This window comes from Culex pipiens, chromosome 3 (genome assembly GCF_016801865.2).
Source record: "Culex pipiens pallens isolate TS chromosome 3, TS_CPP_V2, whole genome shotgun sequence".
Lineage (NCBI taxonomy): Eukaryota > Metazoa > Arthropoda > Insecta > Diptera > Culicidae > Culex > Culex pipiens.
In genome coordinates this window covers 121,282,926-121,300,714 of record NC_068939.1, presented here as the reverse complement: position 1 = coordinate 121,300,714, position 17,789 = coordinate 121,282,926, and the positions used below count along the sequence as shown (strand labels likewise).

The 17,789-nt window shown below is 37.1% G+C and overlaps 1 protein-coding gene across 2 annotated transcripts in view; it reads right to left on the bottom strand.

Annotated features, from left to right (window-relative positions):
• LOC120413077 (bumetanide-sensitive sodium-(potassium)-chloride cotransporter) overlaps window positions 1–17,789 on the bottom strand; it is a 113,760-nt gene that overhangs the window by 33,113 nt on the left and 62,858 nt on the right. For both annotated transcript variants that reach the window (XM_039573779.2, XM_039573780.2), the window contains exons 3-4: window positions 2,082–2,646; window positions 1,564–1,678 (exon numbers count right to left, since the gene is read on the bottom strand). In XM_039573779.2, the coding sequence (XP_039429713.1) occupies window positions 1,564–1,678; window positions 2,082–2,464 (498 nt within the window). In that variant the 5' untranslated portion in view covers window positions 2,465–2,646. The remainder of the gene's footprint in view (window positions 1–1,563; window positions 1,679–2,081; window positions 2,647–17,789) is intronic.

Genomic DNA, 17,789 nt, shown 5'->3' with positions numbered 1-17,789 from the left:
ATGCAGGTACAACCTGACCTTGAGAAAATTTCGGTTTGGATTTCGGCTGATGCTTAGCACGAGAATCCAAAACCTTTTTTCTGATGGGGCAATCCCAGAAATTTGATTTGTGATTTCCACCACAATTTGCACATTTAAATTGGGTGACTTCTTTCACGGGACAATTGTCCTTGTCGTGAGAAGAATCCCCGCAAACCATGCATTTTGGAACCATGGCGCAATGATCAGTACCGTGACCGAATGCCTGGCAACGCCGGCACTGGGTCAGATTCTGGCCATTACCGCCATGTTTCTTAAAATGCTCCCACTTTACCCGTACATGGAACAAAAACTGAACTTTGTCCAAAAGTTTCAAATTGTTGATTTCATTTCTGTTGAAATGAATCAGATAAAATTGTGAAGTCAAACCAAAGCGAGAAATATTCCCGTTTGATTTTTTCTTCATTGGTATTACTTGGGATGGGGCAAAGCCAAGCAACACCTTAAGTTCGTTTTTGATCTCATCCACCGACAAGTCGTTGGAGAGACCTTTCAGGACCGCCTTGAATGGACGAGCATTCTTGGTCTCATACGTGTAAAAATTGTGTTTGTGGTTTTTCAAATAACCAACAAAAGTTTGGTGATCTTGTAAAGATTCCGTCAACAAGCGACATTCTCCTCTTCGACCAAGCTGGAACGAAACCTTCAAATTGCAAGTTTCCTTGCAATTCTTCAGTTGCGTTCGAAAGCTGGCCAAATCGGAGACGGAAGTCACTACAATTGGCGGAGCCTTTACTCGTTTCTCGACGGCAGAAGGCTCAGTACGAGGAGAAGGATCCTTGTCAACAGTTTCGGATAAAACACCGAAACTGTTTGCCAATGGAATTGGAGGATTGACCTCACTTTCAGAATCAGAATCAGACCTCGGATGAGGCTGTTTTCTTTTTCTGTTTCCGTTAGCCGGTTTAGCGTTCAAACGCTTCACCGACGTAACGACCAAATCTTCAGAAGATTTGCGTTTACCTTTGTTTTGACGCATTTTGCAAGCAAAGTTCTCTTAAAAAGATGGCTTCGTTTGTAAAATACAACAAAATTTCAGGTGGGGTTAGTCTTGAAAAGACTGTTTAGAATTTGGGAAAATAACTCAGGTAGTCTTTAAAAAGACTGTGAATTTTTTTTGAAATAACTCTGAGCTTAGGTAGTAAAAAACACCGCAGCTCTAGTGTCCGTTCACCTCGAAGGTTCGCAAGACACTGCGATGTTGGGCAGAATAGCGACGCATACTGCGCAGTCTAATGCAAACTGTTTGACCAATCGGTTCAATTTTGGACACTTACACACAGACATACAGACATTTGTTCAGTTATTGATTCTGAGTCGATAGGTATACATGATGGTGGTTCTACGAGTTTTCTGTGAAAACTGTATTTTTAGAGCAGGATTATAATCACCATCACTATTTAATTTCCTATTATTTTATTTTATTCACTTTATTCAAAAACTCAAAGAAAAAATCTTTTCTTAACAAGATTAGTGCACCAAATTCAAAGTACAAACGTGCATCAAATCGAGCAGTATACATACTTTATTTGTGATGGACGCATGGTGCAGCTCGTCCAGCGTTGGCCGATTGTTGGCCTGGAATGAGAGGATGTTGCGGTAGTTGTCCACCCGTGGTAGCGCTTCCCGGGTGAAATGTCTGTAAATATATAGAGCACATTGATTCGGTATAGTTGTAGTGGTCATTTTGTGTCAATAAATTTTCTAGGAACCTGGGGAGAATAGGGACCTATATATAGGCTCTCTAGGGGAGAATTGAGCTCGGTATGCGGAATTCTTCAGCTTAACTTAATTCTGATATCAAGAGCATGGTTATGAAACGTACTGTACAGTATCGAGAGGATCGCTAGAATGCTCCAGCTACTATATTTGATTAAGCTCAATTGCATGAAATAGGAGGAAAATTAAATCAGGTGCTGTCCGCTTCTGGATAGTTTGCTCTCAGGGTGGTTCAAATTTTATCGATAGCATCTCAATATCTAAAGCATACAAACCGACGAGTAGTGTACAATTGCACCACCCTAACAATCCCAGTAACCCACCTGAAGCTTCTGGCGTATCTGTTATCGTCAATCAGGTTGTCCTCCTCGTCGTCGTTCGAGTCGGACCCGTCGCCGTCCACCTTGAACCGCGTCGTCTGTGAGTTCTTCCGCTCGTTGTTGCTCTTGTCCCCCCGGAAGCTGCTCCGGATCGACTGCAGCCGGGACGTTCGCCGTTTGACCATCTCCTCCGGGAAGGTATCGTCGTCGGTGGTGGCAGCGGCGGCATCGCCAACATTCCCGTTCTGTCCACCACCTCCACCTCCGCCACCACCACCCCGCTCGTCATGATTGACCAGGTTGACCTGGAAGCGGTTTGCCGACCCGGACCGGTGCATCGTGTTCATCTCCACCTCTTTCGGATTCGAAGTCGCCTTGGACGACATCTCGCCTACCTTTGTGACTGCTCCGTGGTGGTGACTGGTTCAGCTGCTACAACCCGGGGGCCAGGTTGACTTTAACGATTTAACGATTCGATGGACGTGTCACTCAGGAATGCCACGTACGCCACGGACGACGACGGGCTGATTGTCAACCTCGATACGTGTGTGTTTTGGAAGGACGGGGTCTGAAATGAGGTGGAAACAAAAAGAGGGGGAGCATTAGCGATAAGCTTTTAATGATGGGTAAAAGGTGTGAAATTGCCTATGTGAGCGGTGCTAATTGGGGTGAGATTTTGTGGTTACCTATCTCAATCTCAATAGGAAAATTCGTTTTCGTTTCTAGAATTGAGCTTATCGTAGAAGAAGGGTACGATCTAGGAACAAAGGTTAAGAGCACAACAAATAGAACGCTATATTCAAGAGATTGGTACCGGCCTACTTGAAGTACATGGTTTGGTGTACTAGCCTAGAAGAAGGATAAAAATAGGTGCTTTACTGCCCATTATTGAAGAAATGGCTGTTGTCCACTTTTGACAAAATCGAGATTATTGCTCTAAGTGGTAGAGAATGTTTCAACGCATCTTCCAAGACTTGAATGAAACTAAAAATTTTATCAACAGAATTTTTTATGTTTTGGGCTTCAAAATTGATTTAGACCAGTTATCATACAAGGGTTTTATAAAAAATGGGAAATAATTGAACCACACCAAATGACGTTTGAATTCATTGTATTTTTTTTTTCGAAATGTGTAGGGGAGAGTGGGGAGACTTGATTTCCGGGGACACTTGATCGCTAGCCTGTATCTCGTCAGCATGTGGGTAAATAATAGCTTTGTTCTAGAAAGTTGTGCGAAATTGACTCTGAAAAATGTTTGGTTTGAGTTACACACATTTTTCTAAAAAGTGCTACAAAAAACCTTCAAGAGATCTTTTTTCTCTGTTTTGATATGTATATACTGCCCATGTTCGCATAAATGTCCCATATACCGAAAACAGCATGCTGAGAAAAACGCATTTGAAGTTTGTCCCACACATAAGGCTACGTGTTAAGTTTTCACGAAAAAACTGGATTTCCTCCTGATTTCTAGAACAAAGTATGTTCTAGATGATTTAGGCTTTTCTGAAAGATCACAAGATTTTGAACAAAGTTGCATCAATGACTCAAAAACGATGAAAATGCATATGGGACATTCATGCGATCAGATGCAGTATAAAACACTTAAAATTTATTCAAAAAAATATTTTTTTTTACATGAATTGTATGATAAACTTATCAACTACAAAACCCTTACGCATTTGACGTAAAATTTATCGTCAGACTGTTTTTACAATCAATTGTTTAAAAAAGTGCGTTCAGGGAGATTTGATCCCTGCATTTTTACAGTCACTGGATCAGCCTCAAGCCTTATAAAATGGTTTGGGTTTTCGTACATGGTTTCCTTTAGTATAGTTGTACATGACTTACTGTAGTTTGAACTATTTTTCAAAAGTTTTGTAAACATGCTCAATTTTGATTTAAATACGAGGGCCTCGTGGCACGGTGGTAAGCGGCTTCGGCTGCCAATCCCTAAGTTGCTATGGGGCGCGGGTTCGATTTCCGCCTTATCCTCCTGGCCTTCTATCGGATGGGGAAGTAAAACGTCGGTCCATTTGCGTAAAAGTGGTTTTGGGTGACTCACCACACATAACCTTCGGACGCCCAGAAATGAGCAGAAACTTGCAACAGAGACCACAAAAGACCCGGGAGTCGTTAAAGTGGATTGCTTTGCTTTTTTAACAATATTTTAAATTTTTAATACTTTACAAACTAAACTTGTTACATTTTGAACACAAACGTACAGGTTATATGTGAAATTGATGTAACTTATAGAAAATCAATAGTTTGGATGAATATGAAACATTTTGCATAAGATTTCTCCAAAATTTTAAAAGGGGGTTCAAATTACCCCTAATATTTTGAAAATGCCGGTTTAAAATATTTTTTTGAAACGTTTGGCATAATTAGAAGAGTTTATCTGATTAAATACCCTTATAAGCCAAGCATAGTTGAATGTTTAAGCTTTTAGTTCATGCAAAAAGTTCATAGTTTTGTGAGAAATTGTCAGAGTTATCTGCAATACAAAAAAGGGGATCAAGTGCACCCACTTCCCCTACAAAAAATAGATTTTTTTAGTTGTTTTTTACTTGTTTATCAAAATAGTATCTTATTTAAACAAATTTACAGAATTTTCATAATTGTTCTGTTAAAGGATTATTTAAAAAAAAATGTTCAAACAAATTATCTAGAAATTTCAAATTATGCATTTTAATCGGGACGAGATGATCCTACATCTTTGCAGAACTCGATTTGATCAAATCTGTAAAGTTTGAGATCAAAAACATCGCTTCAACTTTTTTTGGTGCTAAAAAAATCGCCCAAAATTCCGTTGAGGCAAGCGCGTTCAAAAAATTGAACAATCTTTTTGATCTCAAACTTCACAGATTTAGTCATTATCAGAGAGTTTTTGCCTTCCTCAACTTACTGAGGAAATGCTATAAAATCACTCGAAAAATGAACTTCTTTATTCAACCTCGTAGACCCACCTTCACATATACCTATCGACTCAGAATCAAATTCTGAACAAATGTCTGTGCGTGTGTATGTCTGTAAGTCCGTGCACCGAAAAATATGCACACGATTATCTCTGGACTGGCTGAACCGACTTGGACCGTTTTGGCCTCATTCGATCCGTCTTGGGGTCCCGTAAGACCCTAGTTAATATTATGAATTCTAAAAAAGTACTTCAAAAGTTACGCAAAAAAAAACGATTTTGGCTAAACTTCGGAAGATTGTAAAAAGGGTGGTTTTTGTTATAAATCTCGTCTTGTTATATATTTTTAGAAAGGTATTTGAAAGACCTTTCCAATAAGCCTAAAAAATCGAAAATCTGACAACCCGGTCCATCATGTGTAAACGAAAAGACTTCGATGTTTTTTTCTCAAAATCGTACTTGAGTAAAGGAATTTTTCAATTCCCAAAATATGTATCTTTATTTTCTTTTTTTACAAATTTATTTAAGGGATCTTAAAATTGCCAATTTTGCTAGGGTTCAGGATGGTACAAAATCTGGTATCAATGATATTGAAAAGGGGTGATTTTGGGGGAAAATACTGTTAAACAAAATTGCAAAAATGATTTTAAGCCAATTTTCATCAGAAATCTCAACAAAGTTAAATTAAATAATGATTTGTAGGTTGTTCATTGAACTGGAAAAGCTAGAGGTGGTTTGCACGAGTCAACTTGAAGTGATTAAAAAATTACATTGCAACTCAAATCAATCATTGATTCAAGACGAGCATTTATTGAACACGTTTTTCTTCTTCTATAGTTCAAGAAGCATGCACGCACGGACAAGATCAACTTTTTCTTTCATCTTTCTCTGTAAGGGTTTATTGCGTTGCTGCCAATCATAAGCCGTAACATCGTTTGCATGCGTAACAAGGAAATTTACCTTGTTTTGAACTTCTGAGGCTTCTTGCTTGGAACTCCTCCACCCGCCGCTGTTGTGAACTTCTTACAATATATTTTATTAGCATTAATATGAAAAGTTCTAAACATTTTTTTCTCTCTCTCCCCCTTCATATTTTCAAGTAGTTGTACACAATGCTCGACAAACATCCAACCGAAGCCACAGTTGCTCAACAGTTGATTGAATTAAAGCCACCCATAAATCTAGTGCTAGTCAGCATCGCGAAACATTCAACATCTCCAAGTTATGCTAATGGGCACAAGATTCACACCCAGAAAGTTTACCGTCGCAAACATACACCGTACATAATACACTCGGAGGCACCGCCGTTCAGAAAACAATCAAGCTTATTTCGTATTCCGGGCAAAGTTTTGGCTTCAACTTGTAACGCAACGGGAGTTGATGTGAGAGAGGTCCCTGATGTGATGGGGTGGGGACAACGTGAGTCCCAGACACGTCGAATGGAGGATTCGATTGCGTGACGGAAAAAGTGGTGCAATTTATAATGAGAAACTCTTTCCAGGAACAATATTTGAGCTTGTGACTTTGCTTGCAAACGTTTTATTCTAAGAAAAGAGGAAAATGATGAGAAATCAAACGCTTGGTATCTATCAAAGTCAGCCCGGAATTTAGTAAAACAATTTTCTACGCAACTAGTTAGAATAACACAAAATGACATGTACATTGTGTCTTGTGTCGCATGCCCCAGAACACAGTTTGAAAAAATATATAAAAACGTTACTTAATCCACCCTTAGGTGGTTGGTGCCTTCCTCACATTTAGAGGGTAATGCTATCCAAAATAGATACAAAATGGCGGAACTTGCAGTGTTCTATCAACTTGATTAATTATTCATACCATCAGATTGGTTAGTCAGATCTTCATAATTCAGGGCACTTACTTGCTTATAACTTTTGACAGGGTTAATAAATCAGCAATCTTTTGAACTCGTTGAAAATGTCTTCTGATTACCTATCCAACGACAGGTCGCATGAAGGATTCGGACAACGTTTTCATCAAATTATCTGAGATCTGGCCTCTAAAAAGTTCATAAATAACACTTAAGTGCTTATAACTTTTGATTGGGTTTTCAGATCTGCAATCTATTGGACTCGTTGGAAAGAAGCAATTCTCTACTAAAACCGGAAATGGATTTTATTTGTATTTTTTGATTTGGCTCAAACTTTTTGAGGGCCTTCACTATGACCAAAGAAGCTATTTTGTGTCATTGGTTCACCCATACAAGTCTCCATACAATTTTGGCAGCTGTCCATACAAAAATTGTACTTACATATTCAAATAGCTGTAACTTTTAAGTGAATTTTCTGATCAATTTGGTGTCTTCGGCAAAGTTGTAGGTATTGTTGAGGACTATTGAGAAAAAAATAGGTACCTGATTTTTTTTTTGCAGATTTTTTAATCAACTTTTTTTGATTTTCGAGATTTTTTTACATGTTTTAGGGGACAAAACCCCGCAACTTTTGAGCCATAGAGAAACATGGTCAAAAAATCTGCAGCCGAGTTATGAATTTTTGAAAAAATAGTGATTTTTGGAAAAAATCGAAATTTTATGCAAAAACAAATTTGACGTAATTTTTTAATGTAAAATTGAATTTCCAATCGAAAAGTACTTTCAGATTTTTTGATAAAGGGCTCTGTTTTCATGATATAACCACCGAAAGTTTGATTTTAGCGAAATATTTGCAGTTTTTCGATTTTTAAAAATAGTGATCATGAGTGATCATTTCTAAAAATATTTTATTTGAAATTTTCAGAAAATTTTCTATAAAATTGTCTAAGAGACATTGAAGATTGGACCTGATTACTGAGATACAGCCGCTTTAAGAAAGAGAAACACGAAAATTGAAGTTTTCTAAGTCTCACCTAAACAACCCATCATTTTCTAATGTCGATTTCTCAGTAACTAATAGTCCGATTTTCAATGTTAATACATAAAACATTCGTGAAATTTTCCGATCTTTTCGAAAAAAATATTTTGGAATTGTTTAAATCAATATTAACATTTTAAAAGGGCCAAACATTGAATATTACGCCCATTTAAAATACTAGTCTTGATTTAATTATTTTCAAAATATTTTTTTCGCAAAGATCGAAAAATTTCACGAATTTTTCATGCATTAACATTGAAAATCGGACCATTAGTTGCTGAGATATCGACATTAGAAAATGGAGGGTTGTTTTGGTGAGACCTAGAAAATTAAATTCTCCTGTTTCTTTTTCTTAAAGCGGCTGTATCTCAGCAACCCGAGGTCCAATCTTCAATGTCTCTTAGACAATTTCGTAGCAAATTTTCTGAACTTTCCAAAAAAAAAAATTTTTAGAAATGGTCACTCATGGTCACGATTTTTAAAAATCGAAAAACTGCAAATATTTCGCTAAAATCAAACTTTCGGTGGCTATAACCACCCTTTTTACAATCTTCCGGACTTTTGTTAAAATCGTTTTTTTAGCATAACTTTTGAAGTACTTAACTAAACTTTATAATTTTCAATAGCGACTTATGGGACCCCAAGACGGATCGAATGAGACCAAAACGGTCCAAATCGGTTCAGCCAGTGCCGAGATAATCCAGTGCAAATTTTTTTGATCAACATCCCACCACACACACAGACATTTGCTCAGAAATGATTCTGAGTCGATAGGTATACGTGAAGGTGGGTCTAGGAGGTCAAATTAAGAATTTCGTTTTTCGAGTGATTTTATAGCCTTTCCTCAGTAAGGTGAGGAAGGCAAAAACCTTGTACCTTGAATATTATTTGGTTAACAAATTGAAATTCTATCAAAGTCACCCCGGTTTACGGTACCTCGGAACTTCATCCGGAACCATCCTGGCGCAAAACTTCACCATTTCACACCCCCAAAACAGCTGTTCAAAGCCTATAGGCCTGATGATGTACCCGAAAATATTCCTCAACGATTTTCACCACCAAAAACTCAAAACAACTCGTAAATAGAAGATTTTCCCTCGCTCATAACAAGGACGTCGCGACGCCATCGTCTGATGCCAGGCTCAGACAGATAAATTGTGTGTGTGTATGTTTGCGAGCGGAGATAAACGTGGCATCTGGTGCTAATTGGTGCGTTGCGGTTCAAAGCATAAATCTCCTAGATGGTGGCAATTTGCGATTTCCATATAGCGGCGGCGTTCGGGCATAATTGGATGTGACTCCGTAACCCCGTACTAAGCCCCCCACTGCCACACAGAAATACTGTCATTGCAGGTTAAGTGGAGAGGGCCCCATCATGGTTGACATATGGGCGTCCCCTCCCCGTCCCTCCTCCCCCTTTCAATTGAACCACCAGAGTGCGAATCCATCGCTTAGAGAGGTTCGTCGCCTAAAACATGAACACCACAGGTCGTCAACCGCGCGCAACTCTGAGCACTATAATTTAATGATCTCTCTCTAGCGCGCGCTGCCTCTGCTGGCCATACCTTAAACGGTGGCGACACAATTCTCCCCGCGGGGTCTATTCTCTATCCGCGCCACCATCATCATCGTCAGTTTGACTGGTTTTGACGGGGGGTTTGAAAAAATAAACAACAACCCGTCAAACGTACACGCATCATAATTATTCATCTCATTATCGGGCCAGTTTTGCTGAAAATAGACAAATCCGCCAATTAATATTGCGGCCCTTGGCGGCCTAGAATGCGGTGTGGAGAAAAACAAGTTGTTAAATTGAGATTAATGGGATGATCTACAGACGCGAACTGTTGAATCAATCCTTATGTTTTTTTCATGTTTAAAGGATTACTGTTTGCAAGCTTGAGTATTCCGATTTTTTTCCTTTTAGCTTTTCTTGTAAAAGAAAGGCCTCAGGTTTTTTTTAAGCCTTCGAAAATCGATTGACAAACCTTTAGTTCCTTTCTTATTGCTTCAAATTTGTGATCTTAGTGAAGAGCAATTCCAGCTGAAATCAAAAATATTTTTGGTACATTTGTACCGGATCCTCTCCGATTTCAATGAAACTTTGTAGACATTTTCCTAGGCCTATATAAGCCATTTTTGTGTATATGGAGCCGATTGTACTCGAAAATAATGTTTGAGAAGGGCGTAAGTTAACTAAAAAAAATTGTATTTTGTTATTTTTAAAAATAACTGTATCTCGAAGCCGTTGCATCGTATCAAAAAGTGGTCAGAGACAACCTTGTAGGAAATTGCACGAACCTTTTTGGAAAAAAAATACATGAAAGGAATATACACGACACTTCTTTGAAATTTTTTCAAGAGTTCAAAAGTCAAATTTTAAGGTGATGTTACGATTTTTTTGTTTAAAATTATCGAGGGAATATCCTAAAATGCAACAGAAATACTCACAAAAATAAAAAATAAAATACAAAAATCATTTACTGAAACGGTTTTTTGAAAAGTGGTCTAAACGTCAACATTTTCAAAAACCGATACTGGGAATCGATTCTCCGGACAATTTAATATAAAAGTCTCCTTTTTGAACATTATCCTAAGTCCAATCAAAATAAAATTGTTGACAAAAACAGGGGTTTGGCCATTAAATTTTGACAAAGAACTTTGTCTTAAGGTTTCTATACGTGGTGTCAAACCAAAATTTTCGCGAAGCGAAAACGTTACGTGACGAATTCCCCTCTCGGCAAATTTCCCCTCTTTTTGGTGTACGCTGGTTGGATGAACGAACGTTTCCCAATCAGTCAATCGAGAGACGTGAGATTAATGTATCTAAAATCACCCCCACTCCACCTCATAATTTTCGGATCGTCGACGAGGCAACAAAACGCGGCTCGGTCGGTCCCGAAAATTCATTCTATTGCTGGACGTCGACGAGAACATATCAGAAGCAGTTGGCCTGGTGGCCCGGTAGCAGACGGCCTGGAGGTCCGGGAGCAGATTGCTTGTAGCAGATGGCAAGGACCAGCTAAGACACGCCAGTCGCGGGAGTCGATCATTGGAACTGGCTACCACCTGGACTGGAGTGGCCGAAGGCCCCGCGGATGTTCCGAAGGGGGGACATTTGCCGAACCGTAAGAGTTGGGGCAATATGGGTATCAAACTTTCTGGTTTTTGATACTGGACATAAAAAGTTGCATTTGGCCATTATCTGAAGTTAAGCAGTTAAAATAAATTGCTTATTAGGAGGAAGTAATAAATAGATTACTGCGATGCACATTTTTTTGTGCCGCTGTGAAAATCTGTTTCTGGAAATTTAGAATAACTATCTCGTAATCAATTAGAGCCAGGGCAGTTTTTATGTCTGCTGTTCAAATTTCCTTTACTGCCGCCGATTGCTTGCAACAGCCTTGCAAAAACATTCCCGCATCTTGGAAACTTTCGAGTGGTGAAGGAAAGTCAATTGATTTCATCTCGATTTCTATTTCAGCAACTTGCCATTTCCGTCCCCTTAGTTCGATAGAACGTTAATTATAAGGGAATCTAATTCTAATCGAAAATTTCAACAATCATCTTGCAAAGTTCTTTGTCATACTGGTCATGTGTAACATAACCACCTGCACCTTTTTTCAGTCTCGTAAGTATTTTTACCGGAATGCTCGTCCAATCTATATATATAAAAAATTTCGACGGTTTTGTTCGAACGCGAATCAGTTCAACACGGAGCGTCGGATCGAGGTGCTTTTTGTTGCGTTGGGTTCGTATAAGCCCAAGGAAGGTTCTTACGCCAAAAAGTTACAACTTTGGCCACTCTGGAACCGATTCCGGAAAATCTGCGGATTGTATGGGAAACGTTACGTAAACTCAAATTTAGATCACAGGAGGCTGAATTAGCAAACAAGCAAGAAACGTCAGGAAACCAAAAAAGGGCAGGACGAAGTTTGCCGGAAAGAGCTTGTATCCTATAAATTTTGTAAAATTTTAAAATCTGGTTTTAAAATTGAATAGAGGGATTGCGTAATGTGATTTTCGAATGATCCCACTTTGTTTACATTTACAAAGTAGGAGGCTGTTCAAGCACAAGCATGACCTATTTTTTTACTGGTAAATTAGCTGTTTTTTAATCAGTAGTATGTGTTTTATTTTGTCTAGTTTTAGACATTTTTTTTTGCTGTAACATTGTGTGTGTTTTCAAGTTTCGATCAGTTAGAAGAGGTTTTTTTCTGGTTTTTCTGGTCTGGTCTCATTCAAAGTTTGGCTTGGTATTTCATGTTAATTTAGTTTTGTTTTTATTTTTATGCCCCGTCCTCTTGCCTTTGGCCAGCCAAAAAAAATAATCAAAATGGTGCAGGTGGTTGACGACATGCTTTGAATTCCCGGATTTCCCGATAGTGGGACACCTCATCTTGTTTCATCAATTATTTGGATTTTATTTCGCATAATAAATGTCAAAACTGTGTTATTTGATGAACTGTCGCATCAACTTTCTTTTAAATTTGTTAAAAACAGCGTTCAAGTAGCCAATGAAAAAAAAAAAAAAACAATTAAATGAAACAAAAGTATAAGTTTAGCAAAAATATGAACCTCATAGGAATAGGCGTCCGAAGCACTGGGCAGACAAAGCTGAAATATATGGTTTTGATTTCCTTGAATTCTAGCAAATTTTTATATAAAATAACGTTTGTTTTGATGTAAACAACGTATTTGAGACCTATAGAATTACATTCACTAACAATTAAGTCCAAATTTGTGAGATTCATAAGTAAATTCGAAGTTGTATTGTTAACTTGATTTTGGTTGGAATGGCGGTGGAATTTCTTGAAATAATTCGCTGGCGTCGAACTGTCAAAAATTGATCGCGATAGATCACGATGGATACTTTTCTACCACAGTTTTTTGTGTAATCAATGTGGTAGATGCTCGAGTGTCCAGAATTCGAAGCAAAAGTGTCCGGATTTCGAATCAGCTTTTATCAGTGTCCGGGTTACGAAGCACAACAAGTCATTTTAATTTTAAAATTCTGATGCAAAATGGTTAGACAAAAACATATTTTGCATGCATTCCCTTAACATTTCCTAATTCGCAATTCAAAAATTTCAGTGTAAGAACGGGCCTAGACCGAAAAACAAAACCAGATTGCAATCTTCAAAGATAATCAAGTATTTATTCAAATCTTGAAACAAAGTCCGCTCAAATCAGACAAATTTGAAAAATTTGTGAACGTAGTCAAAAAGAACTAAAATTTAAAAGTCCACCACTTTTTTCCATCAAACATCTCTTTCGAATGCATGGAAAGTCATTTCCTTATTTGATTAAAGCAAAATTTCTTCTATCACCTTCACTGGTGGTGTTTTCATTGGCAAATCGAACGAAAACCGGCATCAGTTACAGCTCGATGATCATACCTTCCGCTTCCACCCACGCTGAACAGTGAAACCTTGATAGTTTGCCAGTTTTTCATAATGATACTATGTAATCAGAAGAAAATAAATACATCCTGGCACAGAAAAAAAATATAATGATGGTAATATTCATCAGGAAATGGTGACAGATTTTGTGTCGAAAAAAGTGATTAATTTTACCCCAGAAAATGATGAATTTTCATCAGTTTTTGATGAGTATTCATCAGAATCACATTTTTACACATTTTTTATGTAATATTACTCAAAAACAGAGGTTATATTCAACCTATCAAATTTTCAACATTCCAAATTCAACTTTTTTTTCTGTGTGGGTATTAACAGCAAAAGAAAGTTGAATTTTGGAATGTTGAAAATTTGGTAGGTTGAATATTACCTCTTTTTGAGTAATATTACCTAAAATATGTGTAAAAGTGTAAACCTGATGAATATTCATCGAATCTGATGAAAATTAATCATTTTCTGATGTAATATTACACATTTTTTTCGACACAAAATCTGTCACCATTTCCTGATGAATATTACCATCATTTTTTCTGTGATGTATAACTCAAATTTGGTGCAGAGTTTTGTTGATGTTTAAAGATTGCAAAGTAAAGTATTGAAAGTTTTACACAATATGATCACGACGAATTGCTGTCAAACAAGCAGGGTTCAACTAGAGCGTCCAATTTCCCGTCCCGGGAAAATATTTCCCGTTTCCCGGGAAATTTGTGAATGAAAATCGAATTTGTGTAAAAAGAATTAATTCAATTGGTTGAATACCTATAGAACTAATGAAATTACAATTTGATGTAAAAGAATTAAGGAGCACTGGTGCAACTACAGGTGTTAGAGGGTTAAATGTGAAAAAATAGAAGACTTTTTTGTGGAATGTGGAATAATAATACAAAAAATCACTGAAAAATTACTTTCTATTGTTTGTTCTCAAAAAAAGCAAAAATATATTCAAAGCTTGCTTCAAATATTTGAAAACATTGGGTTGTTTGGAGTAAAAGAGCTGAAACCAGTATTTGTCATGAAAAACATAATTTCTGAATGTTTTTTTTTATCATTTCAATAAATTGGTCACAAAGGCAAGTTTAAAATTTCTCATCAAAAAATACCAAAATACATTTTCTTGTAGTTGAATGATTTTTTACATGCAGTCAAGCTGTTAATTGACCTTTACACTTATTTAAACCATTAATGTTGATGTCCTATACAATGTTGTTGCATAATATTATTTAAAACCAAGATCATAACAATTTTCAATACATTTTAAAAATTCCCGGGAATTCCCGGGATTTCCCGGGAAATTGGCTGAAAATTTCCCGTTTCCCGGGAAATTTGTAACCCCGGGAAATTGGACGCTCTAGGTTCAACTGTTCAACGGTTGCCCATCTTTACGTTCTCCCTGTTAGATGAGGAGCGATTTTGCACCCCACCTAGCCTGACCATCAACCGCGACTCCCGTAACTCCACGTGGCAAAAGCGTTACACGGAGTTGACAGTCAGTGTCAGGGGTAGAGAAAGAGCGAGCAACCCTCAGCTCCCAGCGAACGCGTGGAGAAACGTGTGCAGCAAGGCAAAATTGAAAATAAAAATAATAAAAATAAATGAATAAACGATCGCTCGTGCCTGTTTTATCAGTGCTAAGCACGTGGGACACTCGCGCCCTGCAATCAACCCCCCAAAACCCTCCCTTAGTTGTCATTGATACTCTGCAGAGTGTCAACCGTCCAGGTTGAGAAGGGGGGAGGCACTTATTTGCATTCTAACGACAACGGCTTTCGTGAAATCACTTATTTATAGATTTTTGCTGTAAGCAATGAATAACTAAGTACCTATCAGCAAACATTAATTTATGGACTGAGCCCTGCGGCGATGATGTTGGACGGCAAATAAGGGGAGGAGGGGGGCGCAGGGTTTATTACCCGTGCCATGATTTGTCCTCACCGGGCGGCGGCGTTGTAACCGACCCTCCTTGACGAGTCGTGGACCACCTGACCTGGCTGCTCGCGTGAACGTGAAAGTATGAAAGAAGGACATCGGTTTCATCAAGCTGGATTTTTCTGGTTTTATCTGAGCCTAGCGAAGGGCTTTTTAGAATGAATTGAAATCGTGGCTGAATTGGACAGCAGTTGCTGATCGGATGTAACGTTTCCGATTGGTTATTATTGCTTTTGGGTGGAACAATTTGTCCATGTTATTTTTTTTAGCTAGACAAGCAGATTTTGAGAATACATTTGAAATCACTTATCTCGACATATTGCAAATTAAAAATTTTAATTACGGAACTTTGGCGTGCAGCCAACAATGGAGGCGGTTGTTCTATTTTGGATGAAGAAAGGCATTATTGCTTGTTTTAGACTGTATCAACATCCCCAGATAGGGAACAGCATCTAATTCCATCCGTACCTTTGATGTTGACAACTCGATAAAAGGGGAGTTTTGTCAAAACCATCCTGACTTTCAAAAATCGAAATTTCGCTCCGTTTTTGGAAAATCTTTGTGTATCTGTGTCAGATTTAAAAAGTCTGTGTTTATCTGAGCATCACAAAATGTCTGGGCACAACTTCAAAAGTCTGTGAAACACAGACAAATCTGTGTACCTGGCATCCCTGCCCCTGATGACGGTACCAAGTTTTTTTTTTAAATCAAGGATTATGAAACATTTCGTTAAAATATGTTCGTATCACTGTATTTCAGTAAGGATAACACACAAAGATTGTGATGTTATTAGAAGTTAAAATCACCTACAAATAAAACACTTTTTTTTTGCGACCTTATGAATTAAATAACTGTGTTCAGGAACCATAAAATTTGAATAGGAATGTTTATTTTATGTATAACTGAGATCGAGGCGAATGCGACTTGGACGATCAAAAACGGTTCAGCCAGTGCTGAGAAACTTCAGTGACAATGTTGGTTCTGAGCCGATAGGTATACAAAAAGGTGGGTTTACGAGCTTTCTGTGAAGAGTTCATTTTACAGAACAGGATTATAGCTTTACCTCAGAGAGGAAGGCAAAACGGTTGTGGACTTTATGAAGAATAATGATTGTAATAATATCGCATATGCAATATTGTTATCCCTAAAATTTAAAAAGAGTTTGAACATCAATTATGTGCGACCTTTTTTGACCTTGATCAATTAGGTTATCACAAAGATTCAAAACTTTTGTCCCTATGCCCCAAGTGAAGCAAAAAGTTATAATGGGCCCCAATGTATTCTACAAAGATAACAATTAATTACCTTAAACCAGGGTTCAATTTATCTTAGGAATATTTTCATACTGAAAAGGTTTTTCTCAAGACTATTATTTTTAAAACATGTACTGGGCTAGGCCATTCAAGGTCCATGCAATATTTTTGAAAAAAAGTTCTTTCAAAAGTGTTTTAAAAAAGCTGCATGGAAAATTTTTATTTTGAATTCCGGGGTGACTTTGATAGTCATACTTTTTCTTGTTAAAATAAGATTTAAAGTGTTCAAATTTTATATTTACGTCAAATGTACCATCAATAAGGTTGTTGATATATGTAGTTTTTATGAAAACAAAAATCGATGTTTATGTTCAGTTAACTAAGTTTACAAGCTTTTCAACAAAATACATATAAATTTAAGATTGCATTTCAAACTGAATTCGAAGCACGAATCAAAAGATTTCACATTGTATGCCTATAGTTTCGAAGATTTTTTCTCTTTTAGAATTATTGTTCGTAAACACATAATATTTATTATTTATACACTTATTTCAACTTCTCCTACACAGAAAAAAAAAATCATTGTAATATTACATCTGGGAAGGGGTACATCTTTTATGTCAGAAAAAAGGTGTAATTTTACCTCTGGAAATGTGTAATTTTACCACTTTTCTGGTGTAATGTCACTTTTTCAGTCTAAATTGAGGTAAAATTACGTCATAAAAGAGGTAATATTCAACCTTTAAAAATTACAGCTTCCAAATTTACATTATTTTTTTCTGTGTGTAAATTTGGAAGGTGTAATTTTAGAAGGTTGAATATTACCTCTTTTATGATGTAATTTTACCTCAATTTAGACTGAAAAGCGACATTACACCAGAATAGTGGTAAAATTACACATTTTCAGAGGTAAAATTACACATTTTTTCTGACATAAAAGATGTACCCCTTTCCAGATGTAATATTACCATGATTTTTTTTCTGTGCACGGTCAGTATGATTCTTCCCGTTTACGGTACATAAGATCGAACCATGTATTTGAAGCAGTTTTTTTGTCTCTGGTTTTTTTTTAGTTATTTTTAAAAGGAGGAGAGAACAAAACGTCAAATAAAATTAGCATTGGTTCTATAGAACATTCTAAAAATTTCTTTGAAATTATTAATTTTCAATAAATTTAAAGTCATTACCACGTTTGTTATTATTATGAATTTTTATTCGACTATGAGAAAATTTATACGATTTTCCTTAACTCAACTTGATATTACTTTTTATTTAGCTAAATATGGCTAAGGGAAAATGTGAACAAATTTTGTCCAGGGCATTATTTTGGC